At 47.4% G+C, this 15,925-nt stretch overlaps 1 protein-coding gene across 1 annotated transcript in view; it reads left to right on the top strand.

Moving 5' to 3' along the window:
• Positions 1 to 5,908: 5,908 nt before the first annotated feature.
• Positions 5,909 to 15,925, top strand: part of LOC144828257 (uncharacterized) — a 321,312-nt gene continuing 311,295 nt past the window's right edge. The window contains exons 1-2 of the mRNA XM_078686331.1: positions 5,909 to 5,923; positions 6,342 to 6,462. Of these exons, the coding sequence (XP_078542457.1) occupies positions 5,909 to 5,923; positions 6,342 to 6,462 (136 nt within the window). The remainder of the gene's footprint in view (positions 5,924 to 6,341; positions 6,463 to 15,925) is intronic.

Genomic DNA, 15,925 nt, shown 5'->3' with positions numbered 1-15,925 from the left:
AGTCTATAAGCTTTTCGTGGAGTGACCAATCTCTTCCTTTTTCCTGAAACACGATTTGCCTTGGGCAGGGGGGATAGTGGAACTTGTCCAGCGGGAACTTCATGTATCAATATTACGGGCAAAGACGGTTGATCAATTGCTGGAGTGACTGGTCGATTTGTTATACTAGCTTCATCTAAGATTCTACTTGTTGTCGCCAAGTCGGGAATGATTTCAAAAAGACCGTTATCTATCCTCGGGTCGATCACACAAGGCTGCATATGGCTAGAAGTTACGGAAATCAAAGGTTCTGCCATGATAGTATTCGTTGGAGATTTGGCCTGTACTAGTGATCCTAGAGAAGAGCGCTTATTTGCAAAGTGTTCCCGTGATAATCTACGTTCTGCTAGAATAATTTCCTTTTCAACAACAGAAACAGCGCGAGTTATGAAGTTGTCCATGGTGCCTATCATAGAATTTCCCCCTCGCCTTGAACATCTGCCTGAGCGAGTAGCCATTGGGGAGTAGGCAGACATATGGAACTTACGAAACAGAATCAGTAATCAGTGCTGTGAACCCAGTGAAACAAAAGAATGGATTACCAGAGATTATTTTTTAGGGTGGTGGCCCGTCCTGGCCCCTGCTGGCCCGGACGGCCACAGACGGCCCGCCCTTTGCCCGGGCTTCGCCCGGCGTCCCGCTTGCGTCCCGCAAGGCGGGGCTTGTCTGATTATGTAGGTGGAAGGCGGAGGTGGGCGGGGCACGCAGGGGGGCGCTGACCGGATGTTACGTGGTCGAGCAGGGACTCCTGGGATAGTGAGTCCCTGCCGCGCTACTCCCCTACAGCCTCTCTCAGCCCCGCAGGTGTTTAGCACAACGGCAATCACGCCAGCCAGGCAGCAAGCAGCGTTGGTGGGTCCTCCCACGAAGCGGCTCCCGCGAAGCGGGAGCGGCGAGCAGTTTGAGGTAGGGAGGGGGGGCACAACAGCAGATAGTTCCCCACAGCGTCTCCGTTGAGCAAAGAAGGGTCACACTTGACAGCGCTCCAAGTTCCTTTTTACCGGTTTGCCAGATGTGGGCAGGGCACGCAGGGGGGCGCTGACCGGATGTTACGTGGTCGAGCAGGGACTCCTGGGATAGTGAGTCCCTGCCGCGCTACTCCCCTACAGCCTCTCTCAGCCCCGCAGGTGTTTGGCACAACGGCAATCATGGCAGCCAGGCAGCAAGCAGCGTTGGTGGGTCCTCCCACGAAGCGGCTCCCGCGTAGCGGGAGCGGCGAGCAGTTTGAGGTAGGGAGGGGGGGCACAACAGCAGATAGTTCCCCACAGCGTCTCCGTTGAGCAAAGAAGGGTTCTATGAGCAGATGCTCCTAGTGAACTTTGGTTTTCTGGCTTTTTAATATATTGCCTTGAAGACATCATTTGGACAGGTCCAGAAATGCACTGAAGAGTTGGTGTTTGTCCTTCTTTATACATAGTTCTGTGTTTGAAGTGGTGAGAAGCTTGTAGAGGCTTGCCTTTGAAGTGCACAGATGTCCTGCTTTCCTGGCCCTGGCTCTAGACCAGCTACTGGGTGTATGCAGCACTTTGTGTGGAGACAGGACACAGACTTTTCAAGTGTAAGTGGGGCTGGGCCCAGCTCCTCCCTCCCACCCTGCCAGTGACGGCCCATCCAGTCACACATAAGCTTGCCATTGTATGTGGCTGTCTTGAGGAATACACAAAGCCCAACTATTACCCATACCAAGTCATGTGACTCAGAGACAGGAAGCAGACACCAAGGGCCAGATGTAGGTATCCAAATACCGGTCGGTAACGGACGAAAATACCGATTTTTGGCCGTTACCGACCGGTATTTGGATACTGAGATCTAGGGGATGTCAAAGTACAGATTCGGTAATTTTACCGAATCGGTACATTTACTGATTCGGTAAAATTACCGATTAGGTATAATTACCGAATCTGTATTTTGATATGTAGGTAGCACTTTAAACAGTGCTACAGGGCATTAAGGATTCGTTATTTACCACCAACTATTAGTTTGTGGTAAATAACGAATTCCTATGTAAATGCAAATATGTGCATTTACACCTGTGCCTGTGCCCTTAGGGCATGTATGTGTGCCACATGGCACACAAGCACTAATCAGGGGTGCAACAGGGTGTCAAAGTGACCACCCTTGAATTTTTCGGTAATTACCGAATCGGTATTTACCGATTCGGTAATTGACATTTCGGTAATTACTGAATCTTACCGATTCGGTAAAAAATACCCAAAATTTACCTACATCAAATTTACCGATTCTAAAATACCAAATCGGTAAAATTCGGTATTTTAGAATCAGTAAAAATGATTTACCTACATCTAGCCCCAGATTCCTTATAGCAAGAAAATGCCAACTTTCAAAAATTGCATTTTCAGAATTTTAAATCTTACTTCCCCATAAATGTAATTAAAGCCACCAAACATGAACTAATTATCTCTTCCCAATTGGAAATTACACTTATAAAATGTAATAAGGCAACTCCAATGTTATTGTATGGGAGAGATAGCCTTGCAGTAGTGAAACATGAATTTAAGAGTTTTTCATTACTAGGACATGTCCCACTTTTTAAATAGATTGCAGCCTGCCACCTGTCCAGGGCCTACCCTAGGGGTGACTTATTTGTACTAAAAAGGAAGGTTTGGGCCTGGCAGAGGTTTATTTTGCCAGGTTAACATGGCAGTTTAGAAACTACACACACAGGCTTTGCAATAGCAGGCCTCACACATGTTTAAAGTGCAACTTTAAACAGCGGTGGTGAAGTGCACAGAGCCCTAAGGCCAGCAAAAATGAAGTCATCAAAACAGGAAGTCTAAAGGCAAAACGTTAGGGTGACACCATGACAAGGATGCCAGGTCTAACACATGTGTCTTCAGCTTAAAGTCGGGAGAACCACTCAACTCCTTGGGAGTTCTCATCACTAAGGTGGAAGAACCTGTAGGGACCATCAGCATTGCTGTGGTCTGCTCTAGGACTATGTTCCACTGTAAAGTCCATTCCCTGTAGTGTGATGGACCAACTGAACAGTTTGGGATTTCCACCCCTCATCTGCCTTAACCAACTGAGGGGTCTGTGGTCTGTCTAAAGTAGGAAGAAAGCACCAAACATGTATGGTCTCATTTTCTACAGTGCCCAGACCACTGCAAAGGCTTCACTCTCTACGGCACTCCATCTCTGTTCCCTGGAAAATAATCTTTTACTGATGAAATCTACCAGTTAATCCAGGCCCTCTTTGTTTAGCTATGAGAGCACGACCCCTATGTCATGCGCTGAGGCATCTGTCTGCACAATAAATTATTGGGAGAAGTCAAGGTTCTTGAGCATGTGTGCTGAGCACATGACCTCCTTCCGGATGTCAAACACGTTCTGGCATGCCTATGTCCAGTTCACCTGATGGGGCTGCTTCTTGGAAGTCATATCTGTCAAGGGGGCAACAATGGTGCCATAACCTTTGCCAAAATCTTCTATAGTAGCCGGTGAGGCCTAGGAAGGCTCTCATCTCTGTCTAGGTCTTGGAGAGTTCCCGAACCAGAATGGTTTCATTCTTGGCTTGAAGGGGCTGCACCTTGCCTCCTCCCACTTGGTGACTGAAGAAGACCATTGAACCCAGCCCTACTGGCAATTGCTGGCGTTGATAGTCAGGCTTACACTCTCCAAAGCCTGAAGCACTTCCCTGGGGTAGCACAGGTGGTCCTCCCAGCTAGAACTGAAGACTCAAATGACATCTAGTTAGGCGGTGTTGAAGTTTTTGAACCCAGCTTGGACCTGGTTGACCAACCCCTGGAAGGCGGCAAGGGCGTTTTTAAACCCAAAGGGCATGACCTGGAACTGAAAGTGCCCTTTTGGGGTAGAGAATGCAGACCTCTCTTTGTCCCTCTAGGTCAAGGAAATCTGCCAGTAACCAGATGTTAAATCAGCTGCTGTGGTACATGGCAGCTCCTAGCCAATCTATGAGCTAATCAGCCCTGGGCATGGGGTGTGTGTCAGTCTTGGTGACTGCATTGAGGCCATGGTAATCCACACAGAACCTAAGCTCTGGAGCGACGCCTGGAGGGGCAGCCTTGGGGATCAACACCACTGGGCTGGATCAAGAGCTGTTTGAGGGCTCCATACCCCTAACTCCAGCATCTTGCAGACCTTCTCCTGCATGCTGGCTCTCACCCTATCAGACTACCTGTACATTTTGGTCTTAACAGGTGCGCTGTCTTCAATGTCAATATCATTAATACACCATGTAGTGAGTCCTGGGGTATGGGAGAATAAAGAACTGGCCCAGCAATTGTGGCCTTTTCTCTGTTGTTCTAGGGTCAGTGTAGGGGAGAGGCTGACACCCTTCACTTACCAATTCTGATTCTTGGAAAAAAGAAGGTCGGGAGAGGTTCACTCACATTTCTACCTCATCATTCGTGACCAGGAGCATGATTCACTCAGGGGTTCTTGAGGCAGTGAACATGCAGGACCCTTACAGGGTTCCTGGGAGTCTTTGAGGTCCACCAAGTAGGTGACATTACTCTTGTGCTCCTTAAACTGGTAGGGTCCAGACCAGCGGTCTTGTTGGGCTAGGGAATCCACAGGCTCCTTAACCCACACTATTTGGCTGGGCTGAAAATCGAACAGAGTTGTGCTCTGGTTGTACCACCTTTTCATGCCCTCCTGGCTGGCTTCTAGATTTTCCTGCACTTTCTTCCAGAAGTGCTTCATCTGGTTATGGAAGGTCAGCAAGTAGCTGATCACATCCACGGGGCCTTCCTGTTAGCTTGCTCCCAGCCCTCCTTCACCAGACTGAAAGATCCTCGCACAGGGTACCCCCAAAGAAGTTTAAAAGGGCTAAACCCAATTCAATTCTGCGGAACCTCCCTGTAGTCAAATTAAAATCATGGCAGGAGGAGGTCCCACTTCCAACTCATGGGCTCTGACAGGTCCATTATCATGCCTCTTAGGGTCCTGTTAAACCTCTCAACAAGCCCATTAGTTTGAGGATGGTACAGAGTGGAAAACTTGTAGGTTTCCCACACACCTTCCACATGGCCTTCATGTACCTTGACATGAAGTTGGTGCCACGGCCTGACACCACCTCCTTGGGGAATCCCACAGGGGTAAAAAGCCCCATCAGTGTCCAGGGCACTGCAGGCGCAGTCACTGTTCTCAGAGGAATAGGCTACGGGTACCTGGTGGCAGGGGTCACCAAGACCAGGATATATCTGTTGGTCATGGCAGTCCTGGGGTCCAGAGGCTCAACAATATCAGAGCTCACCCTTTCAAAGTAAGTGCCAATGACACGAAAAGGTGGCAGGGAGCCTTGTGCTTCTTGACTGTCAAGCCCACTCACCTGAAATTCCAGGTCTTCCTTTCGGGGGATGATATGACCCGATACCTCCTAGTACCCCTGCCAGCTACAATGTTATTATATGTGTACACTGAGCTGTAAGAGGTGCCAAGGGAAAGGGAGTTGGGATGAGAAAAGAAAAAACAAGACAAAGCACTGGAGCACTGAGAACCTTTTCTGACCTGTTCAAAGTGTCTTGCAATGTTCTATGCCTCTGCGAAAATACTTAACACTATGGTGTGAAGTAGTACTCAAAACTGTGTCTGTGATGTGGAGTAAACAGGAAAAAACAGGAACAATCACCTTACAGATTACCATGCATTATATGAGAACAGATCTGTTGTGTACAACACTATTTTGTTTTATTTTTTTTATTTATTTAAACCAATATGTGCTTAAAGAGTAATGGTTTTCTCTATACCTTTAATATTCAAGCAGGAAAAGGTGCCAAACACTCCACTCTTCCTTCTATATACGTTGTCCAAATTGCCAAGACTTTTGTGTGATTACTTCTGCATTAAAACAATAATTAACAGCATCTATAAACGAAATACAATAAGGATGCAAGGAGTGATTGTAAATAATCTCTTTGTTTCTAAAAGTCAAAGCTTCTCTTATGAGGTTTAATGTCACCTTGTAAATGTCATCTTGATTTATGTCGTCTTATTTGGTCCAAAAGGAAATGTCACCAAAGAACATATCAGTTTTCAAATTAGGAGAAGTCTGCTTTCCCGGAGGTGAGAATCCCCTAATTAACTTCAAAAAATCAAATGTTACCAAAGGGGATTGCTTTTCAAATAGTTAAATATCCAGGTTTCCGCAACAGTTCTACAATGATAAATCATAGATAATGTCAGAATTCGTAGAGTTCTGTTCTTTACACTTTAAATTAAAAAACAAAAACAAACTTTTCTTTTTTTGTTCTTTATGCTTGCGGATGCAAGCTGAAAGATAAATCACTCACTGTTTTTTTTCTGTTTTTGTTGATCTACAGGAACCGGAAAGCAGGAATTGGAAGCTTTGCAGGACATCCCAAGATGAACTGCCATGTAAGGCAGGCAGCCGGCTGGAAGCAGAAGATGCCGGAGCACAGGAGACTCGTCGCTGGAATGCAGGTAAGTTGAACAGTTCCGAGGCTAAGTGCTGCTCCTTTAGGTAACCGCATATTTATAGCCTGCTGCATACGTGTTTCAATGCACACGTAGCAGGTGGGCTTTGGCAGTTGGCTCGTGTAAGCACTGACACGTTCCAACAGCCATTGAAATGTGTTATACCCACATGTTTTATGCATCACGTGCATCCAGGCAAATTAAAAGAAACTTAGTAAAATAAATAAAGATATTACAATGTATTATACACAATAAAAGGCGATTTACATAAACACTGGTCTTTTCTTTGGCAATTAACCAGTATACTTTTCACCTTTGTTTTAACCATGAATGCCACAGTGAAAGCGTTAATGATCTGGATTGTGATTAATCTTGGTTGCGATTGCTGGAATTGTAACACTGACCTGCCACTGGCCATACCGAAAGCTTCTGATGCCATCCTCATTTGAAACCAATAAAAGGGGGTGACAAGCCTGCAAATGTCTTGATCTGCCCCATATGATCTGTCTTGGATACATCATGGCCCAGCTCCAGTAGAAAGGACCTGTAGCACTGGGGGATCACCAACACACGGGTTGCACCAGGCTCAGAATACAGTAGACCATTCTTCAAGTAAATCGGGTGATCACCAGAGGTGTTGACAGCTGCCTGGCCCCTAAGAGTATGGCACTCAATCTGCACCTTGAAGAAAACCTTCCTGGTGGGACTCCTTTCCTGCTGCCTGTTCGCCAGCTGAAGTAGGATCCCCAAGGTGGCAACATCCTCCCCTGTAGGCTCTGGGGTGTTCCCCTCAGGGTCAGACTCCTCCTGGACCGTGGGAGTTTCAGGGGCAGGTTTCATGTGCCCCTTGCCCTTCCTCTTTATGGCAGGCACCCGGTCTATTTTTCCAGGCTTCAGGTCCTCATGACTACCCTCTTTGAAGGCCATGGACTATGTGGTCAGGCACACCCACCCAGGCAACACTAACATCTCCAAGTGTGACTTGAGCTCCACCTCCTTCCAGATGGTGTGCTTCAAGTCATTGTCAAGCAAACAATCAATAGGTATGGACAGACTCGACTCACAGCTACCCAGGGGCGTAACAAAGGCCCCCCGCAGCCCCTGCGGTGCGGGGGGGCCCTAGGCTTCCCTACACTTGAAGGGGCCCCCTCTGCCCCATGCTGAAGAGAAGCAAGCACAGGCCAGAGTAATGCACAGCAGTCCTGTTTAGCTCCAGCCTTTCTTCCAGCTGGTAGCAGTGTTCTGAAAACCTCGCAAAGAAAAAAGAAAGTTGCAATTTATATCTTTAGTTTCTTGCCAGCGAAGAGAGGCCTGGAAGGAAAGGCACCCAGCATGTATCTGTGATGAGGAGTAGGGAGGAGCCAGTCAGGGGCACAGCTGCGCCACTGGCTACCTCGAAACGGCATCCATGGTTGAAAGGAGTACTGAGGAAGGCCCGGGACGCGGTACTGTAGTACTGCATTCCTGGTTGCAGACTTCCATAATAACTTAGTTGATTAGCTGACTCTTTAATTTGTGGGGAATCACTAAAGTCACAGAGCATCGATATACCAGCTGTTATAATTACCCATTTTATTGGTAAATACAATTTGAACACCAGAAGGATGAAATGCTAAACCACCCGATGGATGTTTAGCGCCTGGTTTACAAAAGGACGTTAATTACAAAGTTATTGCGTCTATAATTACATTTTCCTCTCAATCAAAGACGTTTTAAGGGCTGGGCTAAGCAGGCAATTGTCCAGGGCACCCATCTTTGAAGAGACCCCCTACCAAAGTGCTATGGCAGCCGAAATTCCTCCCATAATTATAACGTTGCTGAAAAAAAAATGCTTTTGTGTTTTAATTTGACAGACAAGTATGATTAACATAAAACTTAGGGCCCAGTTTACTTGAGGTTTGCACCAGAGCAAAGTCCCACAAAGCGATTCAAAGCAGAGCAAACTGTTGGAAGGATATTTAGTTTACAGCGCAATAGGTATTTTGCACTTGAAAGGTGTCCTTCCTCGCTGCTGTGTGTCGCTTAGTGTCGAGGGGCATTACATGGGTGTCATTTCAGTGGATTAGTGCAAGCACACATAGTTTTTGACACTTAGCCTTATTTTCTGTCAAAAAAATTACGCCTCCTTGAAGCAGACACAAAAATGGAGGAATGTTTTAATTTCTCCCAAAATCTCACACATTGCATATGTGCTGCACTTTACAGCACCTATACAAAAGGTGGAATGTTTAAAAACTGTGTAGGAATAATTGTTTGTACTGGAAGAGCATGTGTCCAGTACAAATCCTATGCTAGCCAGCACATTGCACCTCTTCACCATGCACCATCCCAGAGGTAGTGAGCAGCAACCAGACATTTTTAATATTAATGAGTGCACAGCTTTCTTGCACTAAACAAAATATCGAATCTGCTCCTTGATCTGCAAGCCTGGATTTCCCAGCCTTAACCGTTGCACAGCCAGGCAGGTGGTGGCAATTAAACTGAAAAACACCTTTGTGTCATTTCACTCTCCTTAATACACCTCGGGCCAGATGTACAACGCGCAAAATAGCGCCTCGCAAATTGCGAGTCTTATGCGACTCGCAATTTGCATGGCACTATTTTGCATGTACAACAGTGTGTTTAAAACTGTTTGCGATTCCCAATGGGGTCGCAAATTGCAAGGCTCATGAATATTAATGAGCCTCCCGCAATTTGCGAGTCCATTGGGAATGACAGGCCTTCCCAGGGATGGTGGTCTGCTTTCCTTAAAGGTTTTTGGGATCACTGCCTGCCCTTAAAAATATTTTGGGAGCCAGTCACAAAGGGGAACGGGTCCCCCTTCCCTTTTGCGACTTCATTACCACCCTCTTGAAGAGGGCGGTAATTTACGAGTGTTTTTCAACCGCAATTGCCGTCGCAAAACATCATACATGGCTCTGCGGTCGCTATTAGGAAGGGGACTCCCCTTTCTAATAGCGAGTCGCAATACACTATTTTGCAAGTCGCAAATTATTTGCGAACCGCAAAATAGTGTAAGTACATGGCCCAGACTGAAATTGCATGCGCAAACAGGTCACAAACCGGTTTGCGCATGCAATTTTACGTCATACATCTGGCCCCTCACCACTTCTATCTAAACCAAATCTTTTAAACCCTCTTTCTATTTCTACATCTCTTACTGCCTTAATCACGCATTGATTGATTTCATAAACTAACATACAAATGTACATATACACAATATATACAACATATACAAACCCTAACAACTACATATTTACATGTGCACTCCTCAGTCTGAGTGATGCACTCTGAGGTAGTCCCCTTCGCACAAGAGGTATCAAACATCTCTCTTATTTACCACTGTGCGCCTACACACTTTAACTAAGTTCAAATGAATTGGACTCCTCAAACTGTCAACGCGTGCGCGTTTCAGCCGTCAATTTCTTCCGGCTTTCTCAAGACAAGGGTACACTTCACTTTACTCTACACCACTCTACTCTATACCACTATGGTCTACTCTACGCCACTCCTCTCTGCTCCACTGTATGTCATTCCACTTTACAACACTCTAGGCAACTCAGCTCTACTGTACTCTATCCCACTCCACCCTACTGTGCGCCACTGTACGAAACTCCACTCTATTCTATACCATTCCACTCTACGCCACTCCATGCTACTCTACAACACTGTGCACCACTCCTCTCCACACAATGCCCCTCTATGCCACTCTACTCTATACCACTCCACTTTACTCTATGCCACTCCACTCTATGCCACTCTATTCAACCCCACTTTACTCAACGCTACTCTATTCCACTCCACCCCTCTCTCTATGCCCCACTACTCTATAATGCTCTACTCTACATTACTCCATCTTACTATACTCTATGCCACTCTACTGTATGCCTCGCCGCAACACACAATGCCAATCCACAGCACTCTATGCCAATTCATTCTGCTCCACGTAACTCTGCGACACTCTATTCTGAGCAACTCTATGCCACTACACTTTACTCCATCCCACTGCTGCTCCACTCTACTTTATGCCACTACACTCAATGCCACTCTATGGCACTCTACTCTACACCACTCCTCTCTATTCTACGCCACTTTACACCACTCTACTCCACGCCACTCTATGCCACTGTACACCACTCCAAATAAAGACACTCCACTCTACGCCACTCTAGTCTCTGCGTCACTCCATACCATGCTACTTCACCTCACTCTATGCCACTCCACTCTGCACCACTCTGTTCCATGCTACTACACACTATGCCACTCTGCTCTACTCTATGCAACCTTACTCTACGCCACTCCACTCTTCATTACTCTACCCTAGGTCTTTCCGGTCCACTCCACTCAATGCCACTTTTCGCCACTCTACTCCACTCTATTCTACGTCAATCCGGTCCACTTTACTCAATGCCGCTCTACTCTATGGCACTTAATTCTGCACCAATAAACTCTACACCACACTACTCTACTGTACACCACTCTACTCTACACCACTCTACACCACTCCACTCTACATCTCACCACTGTACACTACACTACTCTTCTCTACAACATTCTACTACACTCTATGCTGTCTCCTCTATGCCACAGTATGCTATACTGCTCTATGCCACTCCACTCTACACCAATCTAATATATGCCGATCTATTCCATCCCAGTCTATGCCACTTTACCCCACTCCATGCCACTCACTCCACACAATGCCACTCTATGCCACTCCACTACACACCACTACACTTTATGCCACTCTACTCTGTCACTCCACACTATGCCACTAGACCTTATGCCACTTTCCGCTATGACACTCTACACTACGCCACTGTACGCCACTCCATTCCACTCTATGCTACTCCATGCCACTCTACTCTACTACACACAATGCCACTCTACAGCACTCTACGCCACTCCACTCTATGCCATGCCACTCCACTCTATGCCACTCCGCGCTATGTCACTCTATGCTACTCCACTCTACGCTACTCCAGCATCCACTGGATCACCTTCAGGTACACTGACGAAAGAAACTTGGAAGTACATCTCATTGTGCATGCTCTGAGTGGCTGAGACACATCCGTTTGCAGCATTGCGCATGCTCTTATTTATAAGAGCACAGTACGCCACATAGCCCTGGCTTCCTGCTGCTAACAAACCAGCCTTGCCCCTGATGTGTGGCTTCTGCTGTCTGTCAGAAGACAGTGATGACTTAGTGCTGCCTCAGGAGCAAACAGGCAAAGGGCAGACTTTGATGGTCAGTAAACACACATGAAGTTACTTAGCACTGAGTGCTAGAATTTTTTTTAAAAAAAGGAATTCAATGTGGAGGGGTTTTGGAACATTTTATGACAAAAATGTGGTATTACAGGTAACGTGTACACATGTGCTAGCAAATGTGGTCATTATTGGTTATTTCAGCAGAAGAAGAAGCAATCATTCTTCTGAATCTCCAGGAAACAGGCCAGGATTTTGGAGGACAAGAGGGTGCTCATCAGAAGAAGATGCAGATAGAGGAAAACAGACTACCTGTTATATAAACCCAACAACTTTATGAGTCATCAATAGCAAGTTCTGCAGGCTGATCCTGTTGAAATAAATGGAGGATGGGGAATTACTTCATGGTGGGTGGTCATAGTCAAGCATTTTTGAGAATGAAGACAGATTTAAAGAGGATGATCTCTTCTAAATTAGAGTGAATTCAGAAGTGTGTTAGAGGAAATAAAATTGTAGTTCAATAGACAAAGGAATGGTGAATATAATTAAAGAGGGCTGACTGGAGTCCCTATGTAAAAAATGAGATACTGGAACGGCTTAGTAGCGTAAAAATGACCCCGCGAAGTGGAGGCCCTGCTTCAGCACTGTGCACGGGCCCCTAGCCAGAGTGCTCCTGACGGGGTCTGGAAAATAGGGGGCCCCCTCCGTGTACTTTGCAGGGGAGCCCCCTCAAGTTTCGTTACGCCACTGCAGCTACCCTCAAGGAACCTGAGAACTCCCCCCCCCCCTCACTCACCGGGAACCAGAACCACTGGGTAGTGACTCTAATGGTTGTCAGCCACAACAATTTGATGGAATGAATTAGGGACTACCTGCTCTGAGTCACCAGGTGACATCTCATAGAAGTCATGTTGGCTCCAGTGTTCCTCAGAGCCTCCACCCTTTGCCCATAATAGGTGACCCAATGCCTGTTTTTCCTAGTGTTACTAGGCATGTGAGTTCTCTGCACCATCTCTCCAACACCCAGGGAAACTAGGATAACTTCTCTTTCGCCCACACTATCTGTGGCAATCTCCTCCCCAAGCGCTACACTAGCCAACCCCAGTGGCTGCCTACCATTGTGGGGATGTGCCCGCTTGGGACACTTGGAATCCCCCTTGAAGTTCGCTTCCTGTTGGCACTTATAGCACTTTGGCAGGGGGGTTCTTTACCTGAGGACTTATTGTCAGGGAACCATCTCTTCTTTTTCTTAATTGGGGGATGGGAGTACTGACCTGTGGAACTATTTTGGTACCCTTTAGAAAACTCCTTGTTTTTATGTTTGTCTCCGCTCCTCTTTCTCCTGTTGTGGACCCTGACCACCATTGGCGTGATTCCCTTCAGATACCTTCTTATGGACCCTGGTGCTGACCCAATGGTCTGCTCCTTAGTAAGCTCCCTGGGGTCAGAGATATTACTGTCCACCAGGTATTGACCCAGATCTGAAAACCAAATACTGAACATGTGCTCCTTTGCAACCAACTTTTACAGCCCCTGATAATCCTTTACTTCACTGCCCTTCACCCAACCATCCAGTGCCTAGCAAAAGGAATCTACATAATCCACCCAGGACTGTTGGGCCAGTTTCTGACTGTCCCTAAACTTCTGTCTGTACTTCTCTGGGGTCAGATCATACTTCCTGACAAGGGCTTCTTTCATGGGGTGATACATCTTCCTATCTCCCTTCTCTAGGGCTAGTAGGGTGTCCCTCCCTTCTCCAGGGATATGCCTCTATAGACTAGCCCTCCACTCCTCCTCAGGTTTCTTTTGCATCTGTAAGTCAATCTCATAAGCCTCAAACCACAAGTCAATATCATCTCCCATAACAAAGTCAGACACCAGAGCTTTAGGAAAATGGACCCGCTTGCCTCCAGAGGACACTGCAGGCACGCTGCCACCATTAGTGCTGGACTCTACCTGCTTATCTCTGTTGTGCAGCTCTCTGAGACTTAGCTCACTGGCCATTTTCCTTTCCTCCATGGCTAGTGTCTTCTCCTCCAAGTCTCCCTCAGTCTCGGCCCTTTCCTTTGCGAAGGCCCTCTCAACCTCAGCCTTATCCTTTGCTGTCTTTTTCTTTGTCCTGAGTTTGGCCATCTCCATCCTGAACTCTCTGTTTGATTTCCTTTCTGCCAGCTCCTCTGGGGACAGGTTGCGAGAGGACACACTGCTCCCTTCACGTGGTGGGATCTCCAATCCTGGGAGTAATTTACCCCCTCCTCAACACAGACTACATTCCAAGATTCTCCTGCATGTTCTGCTCTGATCCCTCCTCATCATCCTTCTCCTCTTGGTCATCTGTTGTGACTGGCAACCGGTGGGGCTCTTGACATGCTCTCAATGCCTTTTAGAGCTCTGCATTCCTGGTGCTTCTTTTGGCAGGCAGCTCCCTCTCCTGGCAACAATCCTTGAGCAACAGTGTAGCTTTCTATGTTGGCAAGCTCAAACTCCATCCTTAAAGGTGGGGCCATAGGCACAAACAGTCAGGTAACATAGGGATACATTTATTAATTTAAGAATAAAAAGGCCAATCAGGGAGAATTTAAAACTAAAATTGTTCTCACGTATGTGATAGTAGTGACCTCTAAACAGATGCCCATATGTTGTGGAGTTCCTCAAGGGTCATCCTTGAGCCCCACCTTGTTTACCGCACATATGAGCTCATTAGCGGAGTTGGTTTTACCTTTTGGAGTACACATAGTGACCTACGCAGATTACACGAAACTTGTGGTTGGGCTTAATCAAGCTGATTATTCCCCTTCTAGCCTTCACCCTTGCCTGGAAGAAATTGCCAAATGGATGAATGACTCCTTCCGGAAATTGAACGGGGAAAAAGGCGAGATGATGATCCTGGGGAATCTGTCTCCCCTTGACCTTATTACAATATGGCCGACCACTCTGGGCCCCGTCCCCATCCCCAAGAGTCAGTTAAAAAGTCTGGGCATCTGGCTAGACCAAGACTTCACTTCTAAGACACAAGCACGTAATACAGCGGCCACCTGCTACGGCATCCTGAAAATGCTTCGAAAAGTCTTCCCTCTTCTCCCTTTCCATGCAAGAAAAATCATGGTTCAAGCACTTATCCTGTCACAGCTGGACTTCAGGAATGCCCTTTATTTGTGTGCTCCAACTGCGACCTTCTCCAAACTCCAGACTATACAAAACTGTGCAGCCAGAATTCATCTGGATACTCCTAAACATCAATCAGTAAAACCTGCTTTGAACTCTCTCCACTGGCTTCCTATTAGGGAGTGTTAGAAGGGGACGTCTCAGAGGGCCAGGTTGTGCTCACCCCGACACCCCCAAGACCCACCTCTTCCCCAGAACTTGCCGAGTCTTGATTGTGAGGTCCTCACCGGGGAGGTCTTCGGGTCTAGGATCGTACACACGGAGCTCACACCACACTAGGAACAGACACCACACCGTTGGATTCTAATAACAAGTTCTTTATATAAGTAATAGACGAAGGAAGCACTCTTATATACACGGTGGTCGAGGGACCATAAAGTCCTGGAGGATTCAGGAAGGGGGAAGCGGGACAGTCTTTTAGTTTCTGGGTCACTACGAGGCGTACCCTACGCACAGCTCTCAATCCTCGAGCTGGGGGATACGGGATGATGGTCGTACTGGCTGCCTCACCTCCGACGAGTCGGCTTGGGCGTGATGATGGTCTCGATGGTCCAGCCGGACCAGAGTACTCCTAGAGCCACGACGAGGTCAGCAGGGCTCGATCCGGAGAAGTTCATGAGGAGCCGCGACAGCGTCAGCAGGGCTCGGAGGGTTGCAGGCTCAAGCCTGAGCCGCGACAGCGTCAGCAGGGCTCGGGGGGTCTTTAGAGGTCGAGCCGCGACAGCGTCAGCAGGGCTCTGATGGATACGAGTTCAGCTCGAGCCGCGACAGCGTCAGCAGGGCTCCGATGGTTACACGTTCAGCTTGAGCCGCGACAGCGTCAGCAGGGCTCTGATGGTTACAGGTTCAGCTTGAGCCGCGACAGCGTCAGCAGGGCTCCAATGGTTACAAGTTCAGCTTGAGCCGCGACAGCGTCAGCAGGGCTCCGATGGTTATAAGTTCAGCTTGAGCCGCGACAGCGTCAGCAGGGCTCAGAGGTTCAGGATGAGTCATCTTAGGGTCAGCCGCGATCAGATCAGCAGGCTTCAGGTCCAAGATACAACTGCCCGCTAGTTGTCGGGCGGGCCCAGTTATAGTCCTTTTGCTCTTTGATCTC

This window comes from Lissotriton helveticus, chromosome 4_1 (assembly GCF_964261635.1).
Source record: "Lissotriton helveticus chromosome 4_1, aLisHel1.1, whole genome shotgun sequence".
In the NCBI taxonomy this organism is placed as follows: domain Eukaryota; kingdom Metazoa; phylum Chordata; class Amphibia; order Caudata; family Salamandridae; genus Lissotriton; species Lissotriton helveticus.
This window is presented reverse-complemented; position numbering and strand designations above follow the sequence as displayed.